Source organism: Thalassophryne amazonica, chromosome 3, assembly GCF_902500255.1.
Source record: "Thalassophryne amazonica chromosome 3, fThaAma1.1, whole genome shotgun sequence".
Lineage (NCBI taxonomy): Eukaryota > Metazoa > Chordata > Actinopteri > Batrachoidiformes > Batrachoididae > Thalassophryne > Thalassophryne amazonica.
Window position 1 is genome coordinate 363,448 of NC_047105.1, and position 21,704 is coordinate 385,151.

General features: G+C 40.3%; 1 protein-coding gene across 1 annotated transcript in view; it reads right to left on the bottom strand.

The window, feature by feature from the left end:
• ddx27 (DEAD (Asp-Glu-Ala-Asp) box polypeptide 27) overlaps positions 1-21,704 on the bottom strand; it is a 152,003-nt gene that overhangs the window by 87,338 nt on the left and 42,961 nt on the right. The window contains 3 exon segments of the mRNA XM_034164273.1: positions 1,903-2,044; positions 4,469-4,568; positions 17,503-17,653. Of these exon segments, the coding sequence (XP_034020164.1) occupies positions 1,903-2,044; positions 4,469-4,568; positions 17,503-17,653 (393 nt within the window).

Here is a 21,704-nt window from a genome sequence, read left to right on the forward strand (position 1 = left end):
CCACAGAAGACGCTCCTCTTTTAGAATCAACATCTGGAAATACGAGGTCTGTGATGAAAAAAGCGGTCCTTTTTATTTTTTTCAAAAAATAAATGGATTTGATTCATATGTTTTTACGTCAGACATGCTTGAACCCTCGTGCGCATGCGTGAGTTTTTTCACGCGTGTCGGTGATGTCATTCGCCTGTGGGCAGGCCTTGAGTGAGGAGTGCTCCACCCCGCCCGTCAGAATCTCTTTGTCTGAATAGCCGCTGCGGACGGTGCGCGTTGCTTTATCAACATTTTTTCTGGACTTGTGAGGGATATCCGAGTGGACACTATTGGAGAAATTAAGCTGGTTTTCGGTGAAAAGTTTAACTGCTGATGAGAGATTATGGGGTGTTTCTGTCGCTGTAAGGACTTTGCGACGTCGCGCAGCGTTTCCAGGTGCCGTCGTCGGCCTGTTTCGAGCTGAAAACATCCTAATTTAAGGCTTAATTCACCCAGGACGTCGTGAGAGAACAAAGATTCAGAAGAGGCCGGCATGAGGACTTTATGCGGACATTCCACTGTTTAAGGACATTTTGTAATGAAAGACGTGCTCGCAAATTCGCCGAGTCGTTTCCGTGACGACTCGGCGAATCTGTGTGCACCGCGACAGGAAAAACACCTCCGTGTTGAAAACCATTTGTAAAATTCAGGCGGCTTTTGATGACTTTCAACAAGTGAGTAACTGAGAAATCGTTTAACAGCTTGGGCATGTTCCAACTTGCCCGTTAAGGTTTCCAACGGAGGTGTTTTTCCTGTCGCGACCCCCCGCGGTCGGGTCTGGCCCGACATGCGACTCTGCCCACACGTTCTTTCATTACAAAATGTCCGTTAACAATGGAATGTCCGACTTCTTCTGAAAGTTCTCTGTTCTCTGACGACTTACTGGGTCAACAGAGCCTGTAATGTGCAAGTTTTCAACTTGAAACGGCGAGACGCTGCCGGCTCGAAGTGCAGATCGCCGTCAGGCGCCGTGGGCCGTCCTTAAAGCGACACTACCTGACCAAAATCTCTCATCAGCCGTTAAAATTTTTACCGAAAACCAGCTGAATTTATCGAATGGTGTCCACTCAGTTGTGCCTTACAGTTTTGAAAAAAGTTTTATCAAACAAAGCAGCAGTCTCTGAGCCATTCCTAAACAATGAAAAAACGACGAGAGGGTGGGCGACTCCTCACTCAAAGACTGCCCACAGGCGAATGACGTAACCGACAGGCGTGAAAAAACTCTCGCATGCCCACGAGGGTTCAAGCATGTCTGATGTAATCACACGTGATTCAAATCCATATGGTTTTTGAAAAAAATAATAAGGTCCGTTACTTTTATCACAGACCTCGTACTTTAATTCCTCATTGTGAAAAAAAAGTTCTTCAGTGTGAGAGAGGTGGGGCTATGACATCACTGTTTCAGAAACCTGATCAATGAGAAGTGCCATAAAAAGTCCCGCCAGGGAATGTATGTGCCAGCTGATCAAGAGCACCTCCACCTGCTTATAAAAATCATGGAAAATCTGAATTTTGGGGGAAAATCTAAAAAAGAAATCCGCCTTTCCATGGAAAACTTACCTCTCTGCTGACCGGTGAAGCTGGATATCATAATCAACAGTCTAAGTCTAATAAGACACTGCCCCCCCCCCCAACTCCTCCTTGTTAAATTTTCATTGGATCTACACTGGTCTCACTTTTGGTGTTTTGGCAGCTCAATTGACAGAAATCCATCGTGGCAACCGAAAACTTTAATTCCTGCTTCTGAAAGGTGGAGATTTTAAAGATGGGGCTTCCCGGGAGTGACTCACTTTTGGTGATGGCTTCATTTTTATGCCTCAGACAGTGGGCTTTGCTCTGAGGTTGTACTACTGCAGTAACCGCGATACTTACCAGCCACAACAGCTTCTCGGTCTCCTTCCCTGTTGGGCCGAATGCGAACAAATTCTTGTCGCAGGAATGGAGCCACGTCTGTGTTGCTGTTAACGAAGATCCTGATTGGCTGCTTCAAGGAAACCAGAGCCAGATCCTTCACCTGCAGGCACAACATAAATGAATGAATGAGACTAAGACACAACCCATGTCATATGCGTTTGTACCTGTGCATTTGTGTGCACACATATGCAAATGCATGTGTTTTTATTAGTTTTTAGTCGACTATAAACCTGAATGTATTTTAATCTAGTTTCAATCAAGACATTGAAGATAATTTAAAAAAAATAAAAGCAGATTATTTCTGATTATCATTTCAGTCAATATAGTGTTTCACACATCTGAAATACTGAATGTTATCGTTACCCGGTAAAAGGCACTTGTCAAGTGATTGAAGGTTTGTGGTGATTTTCCCCATTTTTTTTTTAATCTGCAAGGCTTCCCATCAGATTAGCCGTTTGGTTTTCTTGTCAGTCTCATGATATTTAAAATGAGACCAGATAAAGACTTTTCTTCTACAAGATCTGTTCATTCAATGTAGTTTTGTGTTGCAGCCACAAGTTGGCAGGAGTAGTACAGGAAATGCAGCTGGCAACATTCTGAATGGAGTAAAGCACTTATAGACAAAATGAAGAGGAAAACTGACTTCTGGGGAGGGGAGGTGATGGTCTAGTGGTTAAGGTGTTGGGCTTGAGTCCAGAAGATCATGGGTTCAAACCCCCGCCTGACTGGAAAATCACTAAGGGCCCTTGGGCAAGGCCTTTAATTCCCTATTGCTCCCGGTGTGTAGTGAGCACCTTGTATGGCAGCACCCTGACATCAGGGTGAATGTGAGGCATAACTGTAAAGCGCTTTGAGCGTCTGATACAGATAGAAAAGCGCGATATAAATGCAGTCCATTTACTTCTGTTTTTTTTTTCCATGCAAAAACTTTTCATCGTGTCTTTTTTCATCAAAAATAATGCATGTTAATATTGTCCTCAGTGTTTTTGAACACTGAAGCTGTCTCGTCATTGTCTCATCTTAGGGCCCCTTCACACAGCATGAGTCAGGCTGAATGTTGCATGAAGGAGGATTCGAACGGCAGTCATGGACAATCGGAGCCACACTCGAACGCCTCATACAGCAGTTGCCACATGCACTCTACATTCATGTGCCGCTTGTGCCGGAAACCCATTTGAACACCAGGCAAGATGAGGTCGTACCGTCATGTGATCATGCTCGCAACATTCGCACATCATGTCGTACGCAGGTCGGACATATTGTGCCGCGGCCAAGGAGCTGCACGAATTCATCGCCCATGTCGAACCGATCAAGACAGCCTTCACACCAGTCGGCAAATGCCGGCCAAATGCCCATTCGAGCCACTCTCGGCTGGAGTCCAAGTGCCACCCATGAGCATCCAACACCACTCGCGGGGCACTTAGAAAAGATGGGGCCATTCGTGCTGCCAGCAGGAAAATAGAGAGCAGGCAACAGCTTTGGAGCTGGCTGTGCGAATGGCCCCACGAGTGCATTACCAAGCAACAGAAATGGTGTACGAGTCTGGTGTGTCCTCCCCCCACCACAAACGGCATGTGAGTGTGTGTCCCCCCCACACCAAACCCAACAGTGTCGGATGCGGCTGAGGTGGCCGGAGTGCGATTGCTGTCCAGCACAGTGTGAATCTGGATGGCTGGCATGTCCATGCTGGGACAGCTGACCGTCGCGTACTCGCAACTCACAGCTGAACACATATCGTACCAATATGACATCACAACACGCCACCACAAGGCATGTGCATCAGCGGACTCTCCTTACATCGTAATGTATAAGACCATACCACCAACGCTCAGCGCGGGTGGACAGAGGTTAGCTGGCTGATGTGTCCATGATATGAGCACCTCAGGTCATTCATATAAAAAAGAAAAGGAAGAGAAAGTCATCCATGTCAGTTCATTACTTCCTTGTTTACGTCCAGGAGGAGGATCACTCGTGGATTGTCTGCTCTTAATAACAGGAATTAAATATTACACATTTCAGTTTTTTGTTTTATATTGTGTTTTTATTTCATTTTATTTTTTACAGTGAGAACAGAATCATTACCAGTAACATGACTGTCTTACATTTAAATAATACATTCATTGTACATACATAATGTTCTGTGCTCTCTCAGTTTGTCCTGAAACATTTTCGTTGATTTCTGTACATTTGTCCATCATGTGATTTCTTCAGCTGCTGTGTGAGCGCGATGTGGTATCACACCTCCCACGTGCTCATATTGTGCACAAAACCGTCGTGGTGGGATTGTTCACACTTGTCCGACCGCCTGTCCCTCCCGACGGCAGCTGGAATTTTTTGCAGCTCACCAATTCGGTTTTATTTGCCCTTTTTTGGCTCGTTTCTGCTTCTTTCGCCCAACTTTGTGTTGTGTGTGAAAGGCCCTTAGTCATGACAAAAAAAGCTGACAAATATATTTCGTCTTGTCTTGTCTGACAGAACTGACATTAATATGTAGGCCTGAGCACATGTGTGTGTGTGAGCGTACCTCATCGGTCATGGTGGCTGAAAACAACATGGTCTGTCTCTGTTTGGAGCACAGGTTGATGACCTCCTTCATCTGTTCCTCAAAGTACTCGTCCAGCATCCTGAGACAGAGACGATGATGAAAATCTCACTGAAGGTTGTTGTTCCTTTTCTACCAGGAGGTCAGGTTATAGTTTGAGCCAGCTGACATGTTTAACTTCCTAACTGCGTTTTTTTGTTTTTTTTTAATGCAGCCAGTTAACCATTAGAGGGCAATATAAGACTCATATTCGCCTGAAATTTATTTCCTAAAATTCTGCGTCTGTAAACCAGTTTTGCTTTTTGTTTTTGTTTTTTTAAGCGACTCCAGAAGCATCCGTTTCTTGAGTGCAGCCACCGGATGTCTCTAAAAATAAATAAACTTTGGCTGTTATTATCAAAATCCATTACATGTGTAAAATAGGCACATTTTGCTGGTCCACCTGAATCTATTATACGTATGCTAGTTTTACTGTATTTCAACTTCAGAAGCTATTTACTTATTTATTTTTAGAGAAGTGCAGTGTCTGACTAATGGATTAGTTACAGTCAGGAGGTGTGAAACGATCTACAGGGAATCCTGAATCCAGCCCTGCCTCCTTCAATGACCAGGTCAAAACTTTCATCTTAAAAAAAAAGAAAAAAAAAAGAAAAAAAAAGGCCTGCTTTAAATAATCTCTGGGCATTATGTGCATTAAATTACATTTGGTCAAGTCACTCTTTTTTCCCCTCTAAGTCAGCTGCGGAGTGATCCCTTAAAATCCTAAAGCCTGATTTATGCTTACACCGTTCTGTGACCATGCAATGACGTCGACGTGCATGATAATCTTTTCAAGTTCTCCATCGCGTCTTTATGCAATAAAGATCAGGAACTGCTGCCTTTTCTGGATTAATTTGTCCCTCGGTGAGCTCCACTTCTTTATACAATCATCAAGCTCCAAACCAACGACATGGTCTGTACAATTTCCTCCATGAACTGTGGGTCATTTGAGCGTCTTTTTCTGAATCAGTTGGTCATATTTGCGGACTTTCCTGCCAAACATGTTTGATCCGTGATCGAAATGTAATCAGTGTGTGCACTGCAAAAACTATCCAAATATGACGGGAGAGGAAGGAGTGAGAAAATAAAAGTAATAAATCACAGCCTTTGCGGTGTCCATCATTTAGCAGGTACACGGGTTTTGCAGCCCTGCAGAGGGCTCTGACCTACAGCAGTTGTCTTTGGTTTGTCACACCCAGGGATGTGTGTGTAACGTTTTGGGAGACTTTGTACTTTACTTGAGTTCTTTTAAATTCAGCTTACTTTCACTTTTACTTCACTACATTTCCGACGTTAATTGCATACTTGTACTCCGATACATTTTCTATGCACCATGCCGTTACTCGTAAAAAACAAAAACAAACAAAAAAAACACACACACACACAAAAAACACACACACACACACACACAAAAAAGTCGTGTTTTCACCCAGAGACACCACTGACTACGAGTGACTGCAACAAAGTCAGGCTGATTTGTCATGAGGTATCCCCTGGCGCGGGAGCGCGCATTCACTCAGTGCAGCGCTTCCAGACGCTCTGCAGCTCTTTAAACGATCTCCTCCTGCTCCCACACAAAAATAACAGCATGTTGGTTGTTCAATACACGACATTAAAAAATAAGTTTCATAATCTTTTGACGACGTTTCATGCCTGTGTGTCTTCTTGTCGATTATATGCACAGACACACAAACGGTGTCCAACATAAAAAAAAAAAACACTGAAGACGTTTATTTAAAAAAGAAAATGCTGTAAGACGTTTATTTAAAAAAGAAAATGCTGTAAGACATTTATTTAAAAAAGAAAATGCTGTAACCCCTTTATATATGTAAAAACAAAAACACGCTGTAAGACGTTTATGATCGCACCACCATCAAGATAATCCAATGATTTTCACTCTTCAGTTCCGTTCATTCATTCGAGATTAAAATAGGAACAGTTATAAACTGTGTACTCTTGTACTTGTCTGTGACTTTTTCTGTTTTAAATAAAAAATAAGCAGACAAATGTAAGGTGGGTGATGGTTGTTTTGGTTTACAAGAAATAAAATTCAGCTTTTACACTGTAAAAAAAAAAAGTTTTTACAGAAAAATTCTGTCAGCTGTGGTTTCCAGGGGAATTCTGTCAAAATTACAATGAATATGTACAGTAGTGTTCAGAATAATAGTAGTGCTATGTGACTAAAAAGATGAATCCAGGTTTTGAGTATATTTCTTATTGTTACATGGGAAACAAGGTACCAGTAGATTCAGTAGATTCTCACAAATCCAACAAGACCAAGCATTCATGATATGCACACTCTTAAGGCTATGAAATTGGGCTATTAGTAAAAAAAAAAAGTAGAAAAGGGGGTGTTCGGACTTCCGGTTAGAACACTGCAACTCTGGCAGCACAGTAGAAAGGCTCCTGAGCGAACCCAAGAAATCTTATAAAAAGGCCCATTCTTAGGAGAAATATCAGATACATAAAGTATTAAAAGGGGGGGGCCGGACATCACCATACACTATTTTTTTCACGAAGAAGGAAAAGAAAAGCACGTTTTGGGTTCCGTGGACAAGGCTAGCTAACACCTGTTCAGCAAATCCCACGATGGCGGACTCCGAAATCCTACATGAGCTAAAACAGTTTTGACAAGAAAGCAGGAGCCAATTTGAAGAGTTGAAACGTGACATTTCCTCAGTCAATAACAGACTAGAGGCGACGGAAAACCGAATAGAAAAGGTCAAAGAACGAATTCAAACAAACGAGGACGTAGCTACTGGCTTGCTAAAGCTATGCTCGAAGTTAGAAGAACAGCTAATCGACACGCAGGCCCGTGGCAGGCGGGAAAACGTGAGGATCTATGGGGTCAGTGAAAATGCAAAGAAAGAGGCGTCAGAAATGAGAATTTTTGTGGAAAAACTGCTTCATGAGGGTCTTCAGCTGCCAAATGACGTGGAGTTACACATCGAAAGAGCACATCGCTCCCTGGGACCAATGCCACCTCCAAGCGCTCCAACCAAGGAAATGGTGCTGCGTAAATCCTGGCAAATGAAAGGTTTCAAGTGGAAAGATAAACAAGTAACCCTGGACCAGGACTTTCCACCTGCCATTATTGGAAAGCGGAGAGAATACGCTGAAATCCGGAAAGTGTTAAAAGAGAAAGACGTGCGGTTTCAAACACTCTTCCCCACCAGGCTGCGTGTGAGACACGGCGATGGAGTTATGATTTATGACACTGCAGCGGAGGCAGCAGAGGAAATGGTGAAACGGGGATACGCAGTCAAGCTCATACAGACAACATCGCTTGTGGAATGCATCCAACAGATGACCTGGACCCGGGTGGACCGACGCGTGAGGAAGAACATACCCGATTCAGAGCAGGACCCCAGCTACAAGGAGAAGCTACGCGCATTCCGGAGAACATCCCCGAGCCCAAGCACGGAGTAAAGGTTTAAGACGGCTAGGTCTTTTGAATGAAAATGTACCTTTGATTGAAATATAAGTTTGAATTGACTGGGTGAGTAAAATATTGTAATATTGAAGATTCTACTATGGGAGTTTACATAACACTGTCATAGCCATAAAGATCCCCTGCACTGTTAACAGGAGCAGGGTCATTGCCTTAGTGCGCCCCCTGGGACACAAGAGGGTCTACTGCACAGACCCCAACATAGGGAGTCATGTTCATTTCTGTTCTTTTTGTTGTGTTGTTTTACACTCTGTTGTTCTTGGTAGGGAAGGGAAGAGTGCCATGTTTAGTGACTGTTAATTGCTAATACACTCAGATGTCAGCCTGGTCTGTAAAATTTGTTATAATAAATAGAAATGGAATACACAATCCAATTAAGAGATCAAAAATATTATCACAATTGAAAAGGGAGAAAGTCCAGATAGCATTTCTTCAGGAGACTCACCTGGATGATTGTGAGCATGCCAAACTGAACAAAATGGGATACTCTAAAGTATATTTTTCTTCTCACAGCTCTGGGAAACGTAGAGGAGTAGCAATTTTGTTGTCCAACGCAGTGAATATTGAATATATTTCTGAATGTAAGGATAAAGAAGGAAGATACCTTTTGGTCGTAGGTAAACTGGAGGGAACATTAGTGAGTCTGTTAAATGTATACATGCCACCTGGCAGTGACTGGTCAATATATAAACATGTACTTGAAACACTTACAACTAAATGTCAAGGTATTCCAATATGTGGAGGTGATTTCAACATTCGATTACAACCAAAGACTGACAGCTCAAATGGCAGACCAGATGCTAAAAATATTTATAGAAAGGTTAATAATTTTATGAAAGAAGTGGGAATAATTGACGTTTGGAGGGAAAATAACCATAGAGTGCACGACTATACTCATTATTCCTCAGCCCACAATGTCTATTCACGAATAGATTTTTTTTAATGTTCATGCATGATATGCATAAAGTATTAACTTGTGAGATTGGAACTTGTGCCATATCAGATCATGAACCAGTGTATTTAACAGTCAACATTAGCAACAGGATTAGATCCACCCTATGGAAGTTAAATTCCAATATCTTGAAAGATACTGACATTCAAAACACCCTGAACATGGAAATTCAGTCTTATCTTGAACACGACACTGATGAGGTCTCCCGTAAAGCTGTAATTCGAGGAAAGATAATAGCAATCTCTGCTACTCTAAAGAAACGTAAAATTCAGAAAATATAAGAATTAGAAACCAAACTTAAAGAACTTGTGAAAGAGCACTCCACGTCACTAAATAATCTGGTCAAATTAAAAATAAAAGAAGTGAAAAATGAGACAGATGCTATAAACACACAGGAGAGTCAAAAAAAGCTCCTTTTTACAAAACAATGATATTACGACGCAGGCGGGAGAGCACTCAAACTTTTATCTTACAGATTAAGAAAACAAGAGGCAGAACGGACAATACAGAAAATAAAACACCCAGTAACAAATGCTGTGGAGACTAGCCCTGAAAAAATACAAGAATGCTTTGAAGAATATTACTGGAAATTGTATTCTCAACCACAATTAGGGAGCAGTGAAGACACTGACGCATTTTATTATCCCTAAAGTCTCAGAGGATCAAAATAAGAGATTGACATAAAAAACAACAAAGGAAGAAGTTTCAGCATCAATAAAGAGATTGAAAAATGGCAAAAGCCCAGGGGCTGATGGATTTAATTCAGAGTGGTATAAAGCTTTGCAAGAACATCTAGTCTTAACATTGGTGAAAATGTTTAATTGGATTATTGACAAGAAAAGTATACCACCTTCATGGAAAGAAGCCATCATTTCCAAAATCCCAAAAGAAAATAAAGACAAAATGCAATGTGGAAACTATCGCCCTGTAAGTGTGCTCAACATAGATTACAAAATTTTTACCTCTATTTTATGCAAAAGATTAGACAATTCTACCAGACCTTATCAACAAAGACCAGACGGGTTTCATTAGACAGACAGACTCAGGACAATATTCGAAAAACATTATTAATTATGAAACATGTCAAAAAATGTAATTTGGAAGCACTTATGATAAGTTTAGATGCTGAAAAAGCATTTGATTCGGTATGATGGGAATTCCTATATAAAATAATGGCTAAATTTGGCTTCCATCATAATATCATTGACACTTATGTGGCGTTATACAACAAACCAATTGCCAGGATAAAAATTAACGGGGATTTGACCAAAACTTTTACCTTATTTGCTCTATTCATCGAACCTTTGAGCCAAGTCGTAAGACAGACTACAGAAATCAAAGGCGTAAACCTTGACTCAGGTGAACAAAAACTAACCCTTTTTGCGGACGACATACTGATATTTTTGACTGAGCCCTCGCAATCTCTACCCAAACTAATGCAGGTGCTGGATAAATATGGCTCTCTCTCTGGATATAAAATCAACAGAAATAAAACTCAAGTGTTAAAACTAAACTATAAGCCACCAATAAGTATAAAAAACACATGTAAATGGAAATGGGACTCAAATAACATCAAATATTTGGGAGTGGTTTTAACAGAAGATTTTGAAAAACTTTTTGATGCAAATTATGGTCCATTAATCTCAAAAATTAAAACAGATTTACAGAGGTGGAGTACAATCCCCTTTTTGGGCATACACTCTCGTGTGGAATCAATCAGAATGAACATCCTTCCAAGATTACTGTATTTATTTCATTGTTTACCAGTTTGGATATCACAGAAATATTTTGATGAATGGGATAGAATGTTGGGTAAATATATTTGGCACAACAAAAAAGCTAGAGTTAAATACAAAACACTACAGTTGATGAAGGAGAAAGGTGGACTCGGGCTACCTTGCCTTCAAGAATATTACTATGCGGCCCAACTTAAACCCCTGATATGTTTAGGTTCCCCATCCTACTCAGCCAGCTGGAAGGAAGTTGAAAGGGTAGAAACAGAAAAAATACCAATTATGGCAATATTGTCAGATAAAAAATTAAGAAACACTTAACACCATGAAGGATTTTATGTACGAATCTATGTTGAAATGTTGGGATGGGGTACTAAAAATTTGTAAACTGGAGAAAATCTCTTTGATATTAAGATGGATAGCATATGATTCGGACTTTTTGCCAAATACTCAAGATAATAGGTTTAAAACTTGGATCTCAAAGTGTCTGACTTCGTACTACTCTTTCATCCACAAGGGGGTGTTCATGAGCTTTGAAAAGCTGAATGGAAAAAATGGTCTTCGTCAAGATGACGTTTATAGATATTTACAAATCCGACATCATTTCGATCAAAACATCAAAGTCCTATGGGAAAACAGTGAATTAGGATTTATACACACCTTTTTAACTCTAATAAAATCAATTTCTATGAACAATATAATATCTAATTTGTATAAAGCAATTCAGTTAAGTAAAGAAGGTAACACATAGTACATTAAGAAAAAATGGGAAATTGAGGGCAATCTGAATATTTCAATTGAAAGTTGGGAAAAGACTTGTCATCTTCAGTGGAAAACCACAGGATGTAATACATGGCGAGAGTTTGGATGGAAGAGTATTACGAGGTTCTTTACCACACCTGTTCAAAAAAAGACACAGAGGGAGTGGGGATTCATGTTGGAGGCTCTGTGGCTCCTCTGGGGCCAACCACTATCACATTTTTTGGGATTGCAGTATTCTCAAACCATACTGGTCACAGATTTGTAATCATGTAAATTATGTTTTTGGCTATAAAGTGTCATTTACATTTGAATGCTTATATTTGGGAGATGTAAATGTTCAGAATTGGAGAAGGAATGAAACAAAATTATTGGCAATCCTATTAATAGCAAGTAAAAAAGCCATCACAAGAAAATGGTTGAAGGCAGACCCTCCCTCGGTGGAAGAATAGATAGAAATAGTCCACGATATCTACGAGATGGAAAAACTATCCTCCATCATTCGGAACCAAAGAGACTCTTTCTACGAAACATGGTCAAAGTGGACAGAATATGTGAAATATACAAGATTGAACTTTATCTGAACAATATATTTTTTTAATCAATGAATACTGATCATTTATTTTCTGACCAAATGTAACAGCACTCTTCCCCATTGTTTATAGTTTCTTTTCTGTTTTTTCCCTCTGTTTTCGTATATTTGAAAATTTAAAAATAAAAATTACAAAAAAACAAAAAAAAAAAAGGGGGTGTTCACAATAATAGTAGTATGGCATTCAGTCAGTGAGTTCATCAATTTTGTGGAACAAACAGGTGTGAATCAGGTGTCCCCTATTTAAGGATGAAGCCAGCACCTGTTGAACATGCTTTTCTCTTTGAAAGCCTGAGGAAAATGGGACGTTCAAGACATTGTTCAGAAGAACAGCGTAGTTTGATTAAAAAGTTGATTGGAGAGGGGAAAATTTATACGCAGGTGCAAAAAATTATAGGCTGTTCATCTACAATGATCTCCAATGCTTTAAAATGGACAAAAAACAAAACAAAACCCAGAGACGTGTGGAAGAAAATGGAAAACAACCATCAAAATGGATAGAAGAATAACCAGAATGGCAAAGGCTCACCCATTGATCAGCTCCAGGATGATCAAAGACAGTCTGGAGTTACCTGTAAGTGCTGTGACAGTTAGAAGACGCCTGTGTGAAGCTAATTTATTTGCAAGAATCCCCCGCAAAGTCCCTCTGTTAAATAAAAGACGTGCAGAAGAGGTTACAAGTTATCAAAGAACACAACTGGCCTAAAGAGAAATGGAGGAATATTTTGTGGACTGATGAGTAAAACTGTTCTTTTTGGGTCCAAGGGCCGCAGACAGTTTGTGAGACGACCCCCAAACTCTGAATTCAAGCCACAGTTCACAGTGAAGACAGTGAAGCATGGTGGTGCAAGCATCATGATATGGGCATGTTTCTCCTACTATGGTGTTGGGCCTATATATCGCATACCAGGTATCATGGATCAGTTTGGATATGTTAAAATACTTGAAGAGGTCATGTTGCCTTATGTTGAAGAGGACATGCCCTTGAAATGGGTGTTTCAACAAGACAATGACCCCAAGCACACTAGTAAACCAGCAAAATCTTGGTTCCAAACCAACAAAATTAATGCCTCGCAGATGTGAAGAAATCATGAAAAACTGTGGTTATACAACTAAATACTAGTTTAGTGATTCACAGGATTGATAAAAAAGCAGTTGAACATAATAGTTTTGAGTTTGTAGCGTCAACAGCAGATGCTACTATTACTGTGAACACCCCCTTTTCTACTTTTTTTTTTTTTTTTTTTTTTTTTTTTTTTTACTAATAGCCCAATTTCATAGCCTTAAGAGTGTGCATATCATGAATGCTTGGTCTTGTTGGATTTGTGAGAATCTACTGAATCTACTGGTACCTTGTTTCCCAGGTAACAATAAGAAATATACTCAAAACTTGGATTAATCTTTTTAGTCACATAGCATTACTGTTATTCTGAACACTACTGTAAACACATACATATAAGCACTTACATATTTATGTAAATTTTACAGTTTAAACCTGTAACTAAAAAATATTAATCTGTAATTTTGACTGTCTTTTTCATGTTGACTTGGCATGGCCGTGCTGATATTAAACCTTTTTTTTTTGTAAAATTTACAAATATATTAAGTCCCTTTGGCTGCTCTCGTGATTTCACTCAGGGTCACCACAGCAGATGTAAGGACGGTCTGCATGTTGATTTGGCACAAGCTGAACACCAGATGTCCTTCCTGCTGCTACGTCACATGACACAGTGAAATGTGGCAGGGGTGGGGTTCAAACCAGGAACCTTTTTTACTGAAACCAAGTGTACTAAACACTTGGCCACCACCCCTGATATCTGTAATAATAAGCACAGTAGCTTTGTGGTTAGCGCATGTTGCCTCAGAGCAAGAAGGTCATTGCTTCGATTCCCACCTGTGGCCTTTCTGTGTGGAGTTTGCATGTTCTCCCCGTGTTTGTGTGGGCGATTCTGATTCTTGCTCTGAGGCAACATGCGCTAACCACAAAGCTACTGTGCTTATTAATCTATAAGATACAGACAGATATCAGGGGTGGGGTGGTGGCCAAGTGTTTAGTGCACTTGGTTTCAGTAAAAAAGGTTCCTGGTTTGAACCCCACCCCTGCCACATTACACTGTGTAATGTGACGTTGCAGCAGGAAGGACATCTGGTGTCCAGCTTGTGCCAAATCAACATGCAGACCGTCCTTACATCTGCTGTGGTGACCCTGAGTGAAATCATGGGAGCAGCCAAAGGGACTTAATATATTTGTAAATTTTACAAAACAAAAAAGTTTAATATCAGCACGGCCATGCCAATTCAACATGAAAAAGACAGTCAAAATTACAGATTAATATTTTTTAGTTACAGGTTTAAACTGTAAAATTGAATAAATATATCTGTGCAAACCATTTACATCTTAATTATAATTTTGACAGAATTCCCCTGGAAACCACAGCTGACAGAATTTTTCTGTAAAAACTGGATTTTTTTTTTTTAACACTGTAAAAGCTGAAGTTTATTTCTTGTAAACCAAAACAACCATCACCCACATCACGTTTGTCTGCTTATCTTTTATTTAAAACAGAAAAAGTCACAGACAAGTACAAGAGTGTACAGTTTATAACTGTTCATATTTTAATCTCGAATGAATGAACTGAAGAAAGAGTGAAAATCATTGGATTATCTTGACGGCGGTGCGATCATAAACGTCTTACAGTGTTTTCTTTTTTAATAAACGTCTTCAGCGGTTTTTTATATTGGACACCGTTTGTGTCTGTGCGTATAATCGACGTGAAGACACACGTGCATTAAACGTCATCAAAAGATTATGAAACTTATGTTTTAATGTCATGTACTGAACAACCAACATGCTGTTATTTTTGTCTGGGAAGCGCTGCACTGAGTGAATGCGCGCTCCCGCACCAGGGGATACAAATTCTGACGGGGATAAGTACTTTGGCACGACACCTGTCGGCTTTTTTGCAGTTGCGCACTTGTCAGGAAAATGATTTCTCTACATTGATTACAGACCCTGCAGCGGGTCTGTAATCAACTTTTCTGCAGCACGGCTTTGCTTTGAACCTTGAACCAATCAAAGCAGTGCTTCGATCTACGATTTGTGGATTCATTATTTCGCTTTATCCTAATTTTTCCCCTCTAAATCCCTGAAGAGCATATGTCTGTGAGTAATATTTAATATTTTTATGTTAAACCGACCTGTTATGGTCTTCTGAAACAGTTGATAGATGTATTTTATAACTTAAAAAACGGGACCGATGTTAACGCATTGTCTATGGCGTTTTCAATGTTAAAGTTAGCATTAAGCTGTTTGCATCAGTACATTTGTGTGCATTTGTTTTCTGTATAATTAATGGCTCAGCGTTTGTCATAAAAAAGTCAAATTGTAATTTTTTAAATTTATTTTTATTCATATATTATAGCAACAACAATAATAGTCTACATAATAGACAATAATAGTCAATAATAATAGACTAATAATGTTACAATACAATTTTAGAGAAAGAGAAAAAGAACCTAATGAAACAAAACAACAGAAAAGATAAAACCATGTAACAATGAAAATAAATATAAATGTTTCCTGTGAACACCTAGTGAGTAGCCTACTCTCGTTTAGGTTTTGAAACCTTGTTTCTAAGTGTTTTTGTGTGATGTGCACAATTTTCAGTATTTTGACTAATACTACCAGTCATTTACAAGCCTAGATAAACTTATATATATATATATATATATATATATATATATATATATATATATATATATATAAAATTCAGTCCGTTTTTGATTATTAACATTTACTTGTACTTTTACTTTCAATACTTGAGTACATTTAGTTGTACATTACTTGTCATACTTAAGTACAATAAATACTAGATAATTTAAGACTTTTACTTGAGTAGCATTTCAATCGGTGACTTGAACTTCTACCAAAGTCATTTTTTAATGGATATCTGTACTTTTACTTAAGTATGATTTTCCGGTACTTTATACAACACTGACCATATTACAGTGCAGGCAGCAAGCAGCATTTTATTAAGTCGCCTCTCTTGAATTGCGCCCTGCCTCGTTTAGGCGCCGGGTCTGAGCACGGCTTGAAAAAAAAATTAACGCCTGGTGTTTTCATCATGGAAATATGGTACCCACTTTCCTCACATCGGCAAGTGTCAGTGCTGAACTTCATGTCGTACCTCTGTTACTGGGAACGTCCACACTGGTCTGTCCGGTACACGCGAGGGGTTTTTAATAGAAATACATTACAATTGGACGTGACATTTTGTCCAATGTGAGTGAAAATCAGTCATACGATGTTTATTACAAAAGCATTGAGACTCAGTTTCTACGATGATGGTTTACTGTATCTCAACGCACCAATGGCTGCCCAGCTTCATTCTGACTGGCATCAATCTGTCATGGGAGGTTTTGTGGAAAATTGCAAAATTCAAGTGGGTAGCTGGGAGCGGTGCCTACAGCAGGCAGTGCCAACAGGGGGGGTGCCAAGCTTGCTAAAGTGACACTTATATTTGAGGCACTTCTGGAGTGCTCAACATCCCACACTAGTTTACACATGATTCATTAGCAACGCAACACTGCAAAATGAATGTGATGCCAGATTATAGGTGGCACTCTGTCAGAACATCAAATTCAGCGTTTCTCCGCAAATAACATCTTTTTTGACGTTGGGCTGATGGCAGTTCAGCTGTATAAACTGTCAGTAATACTACACTGACTGCAGTAAAACTTCAAGCAACAGTCTGAAACGTTCACAGTCAAAGACACTTCTGTCTCCACCAAATAAAATGTGTCTGGACCCTTAAAATTAATGAACAATGCAGGCTGATATTTTTGGAAAATGACTAAAATAAGAAATAAATAAAGTGTAACTGCAACCTAACACAAAAATCACACATCCATGGTCTTAAATCAAAAGAAACTGCTGTGATGTTGAGAAGTGGATGTCAGATGAACCAGCTGAGAACATTTAACAGGACAGCAGTTGTTTTAGTCCTTGAACAGTTGGGCTCGGTTGGGTGAGGGTTGGAGGATGACATCACACCGAAACGAACTTTAGTCAGAATAAAAATACTGTTTTTAAAGTTAAACGTGCTCATATATCCACATTTTTATTGAATTCTGGCAACTTCTTAACAAACTGACGTCAATGTTGCTTCAGAAATTGAAGAGCTGTTTATGTTCAGGGAGATGAGGTGACTGGCAGCGTGTGTCGGCCCTCGCTGCCCACCCCTGCACTACACTACCACCTCCCCATGAACGCTAAGGAAACACAGCAAAACTACTTGGCAACCAAAAATGGGCAATGAACTGCTTTGGTTTAGGAATCTAGTATTTAATCTGCTTTCTATCTTTCCATTGACCTTCGACCTTTGCAGTGGAAACACACGCTAAGGCGTCGGCACCCCTACAGCAGCTCGGACATTCCTGCAGTGAGACGGACCAATTAGCGCGTCAGACAGCGGGTCTAGAACACATTACCTGTCGGCCTCATCCAGAATCAGAATCTCAATGTGCTGAAGCTCAAAGCTTGGCGTGTTGTGAAGATGATCAATCAGACGGCCGGGTGTCGCAATTAACACATCTGGCCCCGCCCTCAGTGCAGCCTCCTGAGACTTCAGGTCCAGCCCACCTACAAGACAGCCATGAAGGTTTGGAACTTGATGTTTCTTTCATCATACAAAAAATGTCTTTTTTGTTGACATTTTTAAGTGTGAATATTTTGACTGTCTGCTGAACTAGTTACAGTCAGTCATCAGGACATGTGACATGTGCCCCCCACCCCCCATCCCACCAAATAATAAGCTATGAATAATGAGCCACACGTTTGTGTCAGCGATTATTTGAAAAATGATACACGTTTTAAACCATCACGTATCTGCTGCTAAGGCGCCTCTCGCTATCTTGCATGTGCCTCTAGTGAGCCCCGCCCAGCCTCATGTGGCTCGTGTCGCCGCATATGATCCACATCAAGCCACATATGATCCATGTAGTGCCATGACAACACCACGCTGGTGCATGTTTAGGCGTGGGTTTGGTCCAAACCTCCAGCCCTCCCACCCCTGGCCCCTTTAAAGTGTGAGCATCCATTAAAGATGTCACATTTTATAAACACAGTCCAAATAAGACGGGCCGATGTGCACCTCCGTACGTCAGGCGGCGGGTCACCTGTGTTACGGAGTCAATAAATGCAGCAGTTCTGCATATGCAGCCAGTGCAGGGCTGGAAAAATGACAGGAAAAAGAACTACTGTGGAGAGGTTTCTCTGTGACCACAAAAAGAAAAAAGACACCACAATGAGGTGGCCACCTTAATTATATATTCTCGCACCTGTGTGGATCACTCCCCCCGCCCCTCCTCCACCAAAAAAAAAAAAACAAAACAAACAAAAAAAAAAAAACCAGAGCACAACACAAGATCCACAAACAGAAAACCCATCAGTCGCCTCTGCGCTTCTTTTCTCTGGCTTTATTTCTTCTGCGGCTGACAGTCATTTTGACACCGTCATCCAACATTTAACTTTGTGTTTGTCTGTTAATATCTGCAAAATCACTCTTTTGCACGCTGGTGTTCTGCGTAAATGCTTGTCTTGAGCACGAGTCATTGTGTCAGCGTGCAGAGTGCGCCTCATCTGATCCATTATAACAAGATGTTAAATCTGTCATAAACATACTTTTACAGCTGATTATGAAGAAGGAATGAACATGGAACTGTTTAAACAAGCTATTACAATAACAACATTACAAATAATTACCTTTTTTAACGGTCAGTTTTAAGGGTCTTCTGTGATTCCAGAAGCTATTAAAGAGGTTTTTGACATCCAATCTCTGGCAGAAAACAGTTAAATAAATTATACAGCGTCCGGCACACAAAGCAGGTGGGATTGTCACGATGAAGTACATGATAGAGCTGAGCCTGTCCAAAATAGCCTGTCCTGTCCTCGTAGCCACCAGGTACTCAGATGTGCCTCGTCTTCACCACAAACGTGCCTCTAAAACTGACCCCAATGGCAACATATACAGCAGGAAAAGAATCGGCCCGAGGATGGAGCCTTGGGGGACCCCAGTGACAAGAGGGGCTGCGGATGAAGTAAATTCACCTAGCTGCACAGAAAAACTCTGGTCAGTCAAATATGACTGGAACCAGCAGAGAGCAGAGCATGAAATGCCCACCACCAGGGCTGTGAAATGAAAACTGTGAAATCCGAGGAAAATTTGCAGGGGGGGGGGGGGGGTACAGCCCCTCAGGAGCCGGTGTCTAGGGCCCCAGAATTAAATTTTTATCTAGTGATACTTTTTCAGCATCTCTTGGAAGAACAAATCTCAAAATTAGTGGATATTTAAATGATCCTATATTCAACCTTTTATTTGACCTGTCAATCAATCAATCAATCAATCAATTTTTTTATATAGCGCCAAATCACAAGAAACAGTTGCCCCAAGGCACTTTATATTGTAAGGCAAGGCCATACAATAATTATGTAAAACCCCAACGGTCAAAACGACCCCCTGTGAGCAAGCACTTGGCTACAGTGGGAAGGAAAAACTCCCTTTTAACAGGAAGAAACCTCCAGCAGAACCAGGCTCAGGGAGGGGCAGTCTTCTGCTGGGACTGGTTGGGGCTGAGGGAGAGAACCAGGAAAAAGACATGCTGTGGAGGGGAGCAGAGATCGATCACTAATGATTAAATGCAGAGTGGTGCATACAGAGCAAAAGAGAAAGAAACAGTGCATCATGGGAACCCCCCAGCAGTCTACGTCTATAGCAGCATAACTAAGGGATGGTTCAGGGTCACCTGATCCAGCCCTAACTATAAGCTTTAGCAAAAAGGAAAGTTTTAAGCCTAATCTTAAAAGTAGAGAGGGTGTCTGTCTCCCTGATCTGAATTGGGAGCTGGTTCCACAGGAGAGGAGCCTGAAAGCTGAAGGCTCTGCCTCCCATTCTACTCTTACAAACCCTAGGAACTACAAGTAAGCCTGCAGTCTGAGAGCGAAGCGCTCTATTGGGGTGATATGGTACTACGAGGTCCCTAAGATAAGATGGGACCTGATTATTCAAAACCTTATAAGTAAGAAGAAGAATTTTAAATTCTATTCTAGAATTAACAGGAAGCCAATGAAGAGAGGCCAATATGGGTGAGATATGCTCTCTCCTTCTAGTCCCCGTCAGTACTCTAGCTGCAGCATTTTGAATTAACTGAAGGCTTTTTAGGGAACTTTTAGGACAACCTGATAATAATGAATTACAATAGTCCAGCCTAGAGGAAATAAATGCATGAATTAGTTTTTCAGCATCACTCTGAGACAAGACCTTTCTGATTTTAGAGATATTGCGTAAATGCAAAAAAGCAGTCCTACATATTTGTTTAATATGCGCTTTGAATGACATATCCTTATCAAAAATGACTCCAAGATTTCTCACAGTATTACTAGAGGTCAGGGTAATGCCATCCAGAGTAAGGATCTGGTTAGACACCATGTTTCTAAGATTTGTGGGGCCAAGTACAATAACTTCAGTTTTATCTGAGTTTAAAAGCAGGAAATTAGAGGTCATCCATGTCTTTATGTCTGTAAGACAATCCTGCAGTTTAGCTAATTGGTGTGTGTCCTCTGGCTTCATGGATAGATAAAGCTGGGTATCATCTGCGTAACAATGAAAATTTAAGCAATACCGTCTAATAATACTGCCTAAGGGAAGCATGTATAAAGTGAATAAAATTGGTCCTAGCACAGAACCTTGTGGAACTCCATAATTAACTTTAGTCTGTGAAGAAGATTCCCCATTTACATGAACAAATTGTAATCTATTAGACAAATATGATTCAAACCACCGCAGCACAGTGCCTTTAATACCTATGGCATGCTCTAATCTCTGTAATAAAATTTTATGGTCAACAGTATCAAAAGCAGCACTGAGGTCTAACAGAACAAGCACAGAGATGAGTCCACTGTCCGAGGCCATAAGAAGATCATTTGTAACCTTCACTAATGCTGTTTCTGTACTATGATGAATTATAAAATCTGACTGAAACTCTTCAAATAGACCATTACTCTGCAGATGATCAGTTAGCTGTTTTACAACTACCCTTTCAAGAATTTTTGAGAGAAAAGGAAGGTTGGAGATTGGCCTATAATTAGCTAAGATAGCTGGGTCAAGTGATGGCTTTTTAAGTAATGGTTTAATTACTGCCACCTTAAAAGCCTGTGGTACATAGCCAACTAACAAAGATAGATTGATCATATTTAAGATCGAAGCATTAAATAATGGTAGGGCTTCCTTGAGCAGCCTGGTAGGAATGGGGTCTAATAAACATGTTGATGGTTTGGATGAAGTAACTAATGAAAATAACTCGGACAGAACAATCGGAGAGAAAGAGTCTAACCAAATACCGGCATCACTGAAAGCAGCCAAAGATAACGATACGTCTTTGGGATGGTTATGAGTAATTTTTTCTCTAATAGTTAAAATTTTGTTAGCAAAGAAAGTCATGAAGTCATTACTAGTTAAAGTTAATGGAATACTCAGCTCAATAGAGCTCTGACTCTTTGTCAGCCTGGCTACAGTGCTGAAAAGAAACCTGGGGTTGTTCTTATTTTCTTCAATTAGTGATGAGTAGAAAGATGTCCTAGCTTTACGGAGGGCTTTTTTATAGAGCAACAGACTCTTTTTCCAGGCTAAGTGAAG